The sequence below is a fragment of the Ischnura elegans genome, chromosome 1, assembly GCF_921293095.1.
Source record: "Ischnura elegans chromosome 1, ioIscEleg1.1, whole genome shotgun sequence".
Taxonomy (NCBI): domain Eukaryota; kingdom Metazoa; phylum Arthropoda; class Insecta; order Odonata; family Coenagrionidae; genus Ischnura; species Ischnura elegans.
In genome coordinates this window covers 149,877,133-149,885,767 of record NC_060246.1, presented here as the reverse complement: position 1 = coordinate 149,885,767, position 8,635 = coordinate 149,877,133, and the positions used below count along the sequence as shown (strand labels likewise).

The 8,635-nt window shown below is 35.2% G+C and overlaps 1 protein-coding gene across 1 annotated transcript in view; it reads right to left on the bottom strand.

Annotated features, from left to right (window-relative positions):
• Positions 1 to 3,054: 3,054 nt before the first annotated feature.
• Positions 3,055 to 8,635, bottom strand: part of LOC124172219 (vesicle-fusing ATPase 1-like) — a 69,347-nt gene continuing 63,766 nt past the window's right edge. The window contains exons 11-12 of the mRNA XM_046551638.1: positions 7,948 to 8,106; positions 3,055 to 6,470 (exon numbers count right to left, since the gene is read on the bottom strand). Coding sequence (XP_046407594.1) covers positions 6,335 to 6,470; positions 7,948 to 8,106 — 295 coding nt within the window. The 3' untranslated portion in view covers positions 3,055 to 6,334. The remainder of the gene's footprint in view (positions 6,471 to 7,947; positions 8,107 to 8,635) is intronic.

Genomic DNA, 8,635 nt, shown 5'->3' with positions numbered 1-8,635 from the left:
GCAACACCCTACTGTGCATGCATTGAAATGTTCTTCCCTAGTAAAAATTTCAGCAAGAATATTTATCAGGATCCAGCTATATCTAGCAAGATTCAGTAATATTCACAGGAAACAAAATGCAGTTGGAGTAAACGTGCAAAGATAAGACAAATATGTTAAACACATAAGGGTTTAATTGTTACCAAAGATCATAAAATGTCATTTTCAACAACATTTTTGGAGATGCAGCTAGATCCAACTAAAGGTGTCCAATGGCTACCTGGAATTTTTACCACGGTTTGCAGCAATAAAATCTTTTTTTCCACTGGAAAATTCTCAACACTATGCTTGTATGCAAAGTTTCTCCCTTTTCTTATTGGGTGCATTCAAGGGAGCGCTCAGAGCTCTTGCTCACTATGGGAGAGGACAGCTGAATTTTACAGCCTCCCTGAACAGAAATAGTTGAATGAGTGGTACATAGGGGCTTTTGAATTATCTAGCAACATATCATTGGCCGCCTAGAACTAATATTTGAGCCTTCACCAATCATCTAGGGCTCAAGTAAGAGGCGGCTGTAAAGACCTTTCTGAGAAATGAGCTCTCACTGAGCCACAACTTAGTGATCACATTCAGGGGATACTTGCACTGCTGCTGCGATAGCACTCTGAGCAGTTACTCTCCCTGAGAGCACCCATTGCCTTGTAAAAGGACAAGTGTTTTGATGAATTCTTCTCAACCAGGTTAACTCAGTCGTATAGGCCAACGTTTCGGAAGACGACTTTTCTCCCATTTTCAAGGCATGCTATGCAATGAAAGTCCAATTTGATACTTACAATTTCATTCCGTAACAAGCCTTGAAAATGGGAGACAAGTTGTCTTCTGAAATGTCGGACTATACAACTGAGTTAACTAGATTGAATACCCGAGAAGAATTCATCAATACAATTCACCAGGAGAAATTAAAGACAAGTGTTTTCTTCAGTTTCTTTATGTACTACTGCAAAAATAAATGCACACTCATCATTGGCTCCCGCAAGTAACATACAAACATTCAAAAGTGATGCTATTGCACTTGTGTATAAATAAACGTTCAGGTATGAGGGTCAACAAAAAAGATGAACCTGGTCGTTTGTTTGTTCATGCAGTGCTAATGAGCATACTTGAACTCGGGATTACTGTTTTTGGGATTAATATTCGGTTAATTATATTCAATGCATTAATTATATAACTGAATCAGAATAAACAGTTTGTAATTCACAGAAAATAGCCAATGTTGTTGCAGACCACTTCTTTAATTACTATCTTATAAACCTTGACATTGTGTACCTCACCAAGACATTATACACTAACCTAAATTTCTCAAGCGTGATTCTTCATGGAAATTGATATTCTGGTGGGTGAAACTTTTAACTTCAGATGATCCTCAAAAAATAATTCGTGCCAAGGTCAAAAAGGAAATTTTTCAGTAGGGTTCATTTGTCGAAATAAAACTGCACATACTTCACAAAAATTAGGGTTATTTGAACCCCATCTGCTCCAATGGGGTAAGGCCTTGAGGTACACCCTGCTGCCTAGAGGAGAGTCAAAATTGCAGTCATTACTGGTCATTCACCAGAGAATACAGCACAATCCAAGATGTTACATCCAGCTCCTGATTTAGAATTTTTATATTTACTGACCTTTTCAAGACTACCTTTAACAAGAGCCAAAAGACCACTGCTCATTGGAATATGTATTTTCTTTTTCAAAACTTAATTTTAGTAAAAACTCGGGATATCTGAAATCGACACACAAAAAGATAATGGCAAATCCTACTAAAAAGATCAAAGCAATAATAAAATTTACATTCATCAAATTCTGATCCACAAATACACACGGTTAACATATATTTTACTATCAATTGGAGCTAGGGCAATAGAATACTCAAGTATTATGCTACCTATTTATGTTACCATCAGTGATTCATGTAACTTGAAGGTGGTGAAATGTTGCACTGAAAGTAACGGAGAGAAATTCTGGCAACTAATTGCAATTTCATAAAAATATGAATATCCAATCTGTTAAAAAAAAACTTATAAGAAATTTTCAAAACTTCAAACATGCCCAGGTTTTTCTGGGTTTCCCTCACGATTGCCAAACTAAAAATTACTATATGCAGTTAGTCGAAGCTTAGTTTATTCATTGGAGGAGGATCAAAAAATACTGGAAAAAGTACGGTGAGATCCAAAAATTATTACTCCCGCAGGTGTTTTTTGAACTTAATGGATAATCATTCCAATTCAGTGTTTCTAATATCAATTGCCAGGTTTCTCCTCAAAAGAAAATCTATGCAAGGAAATCCATCATTTTCTTCCTCATGCAGTAAACAAAGCCAATTTCTCTCCCTCATGCTAGAATTTATCTCAAATATATTAGCGACTGAGAGGCAGGCCAATTTTTTGGGCAGTGAGGGCAATGGGCACCGGACTTCCAGAAAACCAAGGAAAGACTAATACGCAGAGCCTAGCCTCCGGGAAATTCAGTCACTTTCAGATCTCTGTGGTGTATGCTTTTGAGAGTAAGTTAGTTCTGTTGCCAAAGGTCCGTCGCCTTCGTTCACTCGTTGTGCCGTGGTGATCTTTCCCTGTCTTTTCCATTTTCTAATCTTTTACCTATTAACTTAATTCCTTTATCCGTCACCTCATCATCATTCCTTTACAATCCTTATTCTTTCATTATCACTAGTGAAAGAAACTCTGTTCCTCTGGCAATAGTTAGAAATGAACAGCATCTACTTAGTGTTTGGAGTCGCTTTAATCATATTAATTTGCAGGGAATAAGTTTCATTTTTTTAACTCAAGTAATTTGACCAATGTAAATTAAGTTAAATGAAAGAGTAGGTAACATAGTATTGATCTCAAGCTCATTTGAGCTCAAATCCCAATGGTCAATTTCAACAATCTACACAATCCTATTACAAAAAAAACTAAAAATTTTGTTGGCAGTTCAATTCCTTATCTCTAAGCATAGGCTACAAGAAAAATTTGGAGGTAAATAAATAGGCACAAGGGATAATTAGAATTAATATAACTTTTCTTCACTCTCTGGAAATATTTATTACGAAATAATAAATAGACATTCAAAGTAGGACATCTTTAAATACACAGCGAGAGCGATCATCAACAATGTATTAAATAGAATCATATTAAAAACTCAACGGAATGTAATTTACCAATTTATCATCACCAACATATGTAAGAATCTATCAACAAGCTCTCGAATTTTCCATTGAGAGTTTAAACTCTGGCACTGGTTTCCATCAAAACCCTTTACCAACAATTAAAAATTCAGGGGCAGTTCAACGACCAAAATAATTCCTGAAATTTCAAGAATAGGGTAACAAGTCTTCCATATCAATGTTTATGTGTACATTATTGCTCATTTGGTAGATCAAACTATCAAAAGAACCCTAGGCTCCATTTTCAATATACAGTCATATACATGTACATAATGTACTATACACATCAAACACATGATTCGTATGGAAAAAAAATTAACTCCCATACCGACAAACTCATTATGTACTTGGAGCAACAACAAGAAATGTTTACTTTTACTGCAAAGTTTACGATCACAATGCCTAAATTTGCCAATCTATTAAAATCTGTGATCATCTATTTCCACAAACTATGGACCAAATTAGACTAATGATCTGTGGTGTGTATTAACAACTATGAAAGACATTGCAGACAAAATACACAAAACACCAATCAAGTTATTAACTATTCACTATACAAAATTAAGGAGTATGCTGTAGTCATGCACTATAGCATTAAATTTGCAAAACATCAAATAAAATGAGCCATGACAACATGTAGAGATGAGATCCAGATAATAACATTTTTTACTTTAAGCAATCTAAACATGTTTTACTAATTTTTGTATTCCTACACTTCAATATGAGAATGTTTAGTCTCTGCTGGACTTCCAGTTATTAGTAATTACATATAGAGAATAATTAATAATAATACCATTCCTAGAAGCAATTTCCTCAGAATTTCCAGTACATACTTTTTAAAATGATGTACAGTCACTAATAGAATGGCCCAAAAACTCAATTATGACACGTCACTGATAACATAAACCTTGATGACTTCATGGACTACCTTTTCCAAGAACCTCTTCAAAAGAGCGCCTTAAATTTTTTTTTTTACTTCTTTAATCATTTGCAAATTTATCCACAAATCTCAGTTAAAAATAACTTGAAGTTAAAAAAGAAATATTTACAATGAAGGGCATAATGAGAACCTAAACATTTACTGGGTTGCAACTTTAATTCTCCAAATCGAAACCTAAGAAAACATGGTAATCAGCTTAATGGCCTTGTTTTTATTAACTACATAAGAGCACTGACTACCTTCTGGTTGATTTAAAGTTCATTGAATTATCCACCAATCTATTCTGTAGCCAGTCCCCTAAATCTTTCCCTTACAATCTTCTTTCCACCCTTCGCCAATTGAAACGATGAGTGTTTCAATAGAATGGGTGGAAAGAGATTCAGATAAAGTAAGATTGGGAAAAGCAATGCTAAGCAAAACATTGCAAATGGATTTTTCATTTTTCTACCTACCAAATTTAGCTCCCCTCTCCATTACCACACATAATAAGAGCTCTGCAATTCTGAGTCTGTGTGGCAACTTGGTATACCTGGGCAGGCAATCAAGAGATCAAATGAAGTCCTTATGAATAAATTTACTAAATCACTATCCACAATTACAGACCTAGAAGGTATCAGAGAAAATACAGAATAATAAAATTATTTAACAGATAAAAAAGAAACAGCTTTAAAACACAAATATAATTATATCTTGCTTAAAAGTAGCCCCTGTCTCCCCTCATGTGCAAAAAAATGAGGATACATCACCAATTTAAAGGCAAAGACACTGACAGACTAATTAAATTGTAACCCTGAAGATTTATGATGCTCAGCAGGAAAGTTGAATGGACAAGAGCAAGGTATGCACTGCGGAATGTGAAAAATAATATATCCTGAATGATTATCCCCAATGAGCAAACCACTTATGATATATATTGCCATGGCTTGGAGAGGAATGTTAAAAATTAAAATGAAACAACAACCTAAAAATTAAAGTTGCCTGCAATCACAGTTTACAGAGGAAACACTTTAAAAGCACTTCACTACAATCAATCCTAAAATAGATGCTTACAATGAAACAATGAACAGAATCTACTCCAACTGCATTAACACCACTTCCTATCATACATTTTAGGTTCCTCAAGAGATAAAACAGAAAACTGCATCAATTTTCCTATGTGCACCTTATTTCAACAGGGAAAGCATTTACATTGGCCTAAGAACTCCTTTCAGTTTGAAAATTTGGGAAATTATTTAAATTCAACAATTTACATCTATATACATGAATGATTATAAACAAGGAAGAGGTATGAATAAAGAAAAATTAGTAGGTCCTTAAACTACCAAAAATGGACAAATAAGGTATAAGTAGAAAACTTATACAGGGAGTTAAATATGAAATAATAATTACATATAACTGTAATAATATTTTTAGGTATTGGAGGGATATCTAATGCTGCTACCTTAGGAGAGAAACTTATACATTCAGAAAAAATATATACAGCCAGTCTAAGACTGACAAAGATTGAATTTTACCACCCATCAAATCTTTACATAATTTCAAACGTCACATTATTACATAAGGTTATAAATTAAGCTAATAAGAGGTTAACACAAATAAAATTATTCACAGTAAGAACTAATGTGTGTTTAGGAACTTATAAGCCTGAGAAAAATGTAAATAGTGAAAGCAAGTATGGGTAAAATACATTAACAGACCTACCAGAATACTGTACAAAAGTCTACTTGAGACATTTATCGCTTTATTCATAAGCTGGTTTAATAAGTACACATTTCATGGTTGCCATCTGTATTCCTAGACAGCCATGGGCTACATACCAATTGTAGCAAAAGCGCAATATTTTACTTCAGAGATGGCCAATCACTGAATGCCTTTCGTTGGGCATTGAAATTTATAAATTTATGATAAATTTGTCATTGATAATCTAACCCTCTAATAAAACTGGAAACCTGCCTTGGGTAATGCAATTCTTCATCAGTATGAAGTGACAATGGATCAATATCCCCCACATAAAAGGAATGCAATTGATGTGAATAACTGTTTTTCAAATAAGCTTCTCTTTCCGCATAACCTGTATATATATCAAAATCCTGATAATGAAGCTCTAAAATTAATCAAAGCAGCCAGCAATAAAAATCTCAATTTAGAACGAAATAGGTTATTAAATATATGAGCTAATAAATTCAAATTCAACCTAACTAGTGCACAGTGGTGCCCATGTCAATGGCACCTTCTTCTTCAAGTTTTGATATGAATTTAACAACTCGATATTGCTCCTCCATCTGCCTGGCCATGTCAATGAGTGCCAATACCTTCTTGACTCCCACAAATACCCTAAAAGAAAAAAGAGTGAAGGCATTAGTATTAATATAAGGAATAAAAACTTAGGCTAAACAAAAAATATCAAAACAATATCCTCAACCTTCTCTCAGGAAAGGACATAAATAAGCCTGTAACAGCGATTTACATACTCTGTTTTTATGAATACATATTTTGCAGAGTACCTCCTCCCATGACTTCCAAATTGGTACACTATTGATGAGAAACATCAGGATGGTCACTCAAATATCAACCCAATTTTTCTAGACTTTTCCAGGCTTCAGACTTGCTTGCATTTGCTTGATATGGGCCTTAAATGTTACAGTTATGCTTCAAAAGAACCAAGATTGTAATCTATAAAAATAACTCTCGACATTGGATAACCAATGCTTTTATGTTTGTAAATGTTAGTTTCAATGGGCTCTCCAAAAGATAAATACATATCAGCTGCTGCCACGACAATCTATACCATTTAAGAAGAGGCAAACTTGCAGTATGCGTAGGTTTTTCTACCATCACATCCACTACCAACCTAAAGATAGCAATCAGGCACCTGAATTGGATTTGAATGCATAGTACATAAATGTATACGACAGTGGATAAATGAAATGTTAGCAATAATGATTTTGACTGATATGTGTCAAATTTGAAGTTTTTCGCCATTACCTAAAATACTACCAAAATATCCCTGGGGTGATAATCTACAGTCTGGCCACCAAGAGTTTCCGATGACAGGTAGAAGGGTCTAGAAGGGGTAGGGGGCAAGGTTGTCAGGTAAGAAAGGAAAACGCCCACGTCACTTGTAAGCAAAATGGTTGCGTGAAAAAAGGAGCCTGAAGGGATGAGCGTGAAGGTCCAAAAGGAAGAATCCCTTGCATTGGTGATTTGAAGACAGGCCATGTTGTGGTGGTTCAGGCTTATACGGTGCATCATATGCAAGTGACAACGTTCTATGGCTAGGCGAGGGTGTACGGTGCACTTGGGGGACAGCAATTGGCTGCAAACCATGCTGGCACAGGATTTTCTGCCCCTCCTTTTGGACTGTCATCAGAAAACTCTCGCCAGCCAGACTATAATCATCTCTGGTGAATTTCCATACTAATTGATAGTAAGTTATGAGTGAAGTTCAGAATGCCTTTGCTGTGTAGAGCTACCACAATAACCTTCAGAAGAAACACTTATTTAATTCTGAATAACAATTAATATGACTTTATCTATTCTAGCTCAATGATTGTGAGACCATGTGTGAAATTAATATCGATTAAGATTGAATAATTTTTTCTCTGTGGATTTTTTGCACAATAAGTATTAGATATTCAAATATTGACGCTAGCCTTAAATGTGAAATTACATTTGAAACTTTCAGTAAGCATATTCCTAATCACTTCCAAAGCTAAGTATATAGACTTATATGTACTCAGTATATCCCACAAAGGAATAACACTTAAAACTACAAAGAGGAACCAGTTGATTCACATGACATTGAACATACTTGTGGCCATGGATTTTCTTGGCAATACTTTGGAGCTCCTTCTTGCTGAACACATCTGATTCTTCCAAAACAGCAATCAAATGTTCTGGTGTGTTCAGGTTAGGCACATGCAGAACAGCTGTGAAGGCAGGGATCATCTCCATCTCCTCCAGCACTTGACTGATAGACAGAAATAATAGAGTCAATAGGTATGAGAGGACCACAAAAAGGCATAAAATATTTTACTTTGAAACAAGTACAGGAAATAAAAACATCATATTATCAGAATAAGCTCAATAAATATTAAAGGCGTATTAATACTTTCTTGATTTCTCCACTATGTCACGCGGCATACACCTGTATGTCTCTGTATTAATACTGATTTTGGGATCATAGTTTTGGAAATCTGTAATATGTAGTGAATGGTTTGAATGAGCATGATGTTCAACTTAGCTAGAGTACATTTCAAATATCTTTGTGACTGAGAGGCAGACCCAAATTTTTCGTGGGGTGAGGGCAGTGGACACATAACTTCCTGAAAACCAACCGAAGTGTGATAGGCGGAGCCTTGACTACGGGAAATTCAGTCACTTTCAGACCCCCGTGGTATACGCTTTGTGAGTAAGTTAGCTGTGTTGCCAAGTGGAAAAAGGGGATTTTGACACCGTCTTTCCTTTTCATGGCCTTGCCCGCTTCTCTCTCTTGCCAT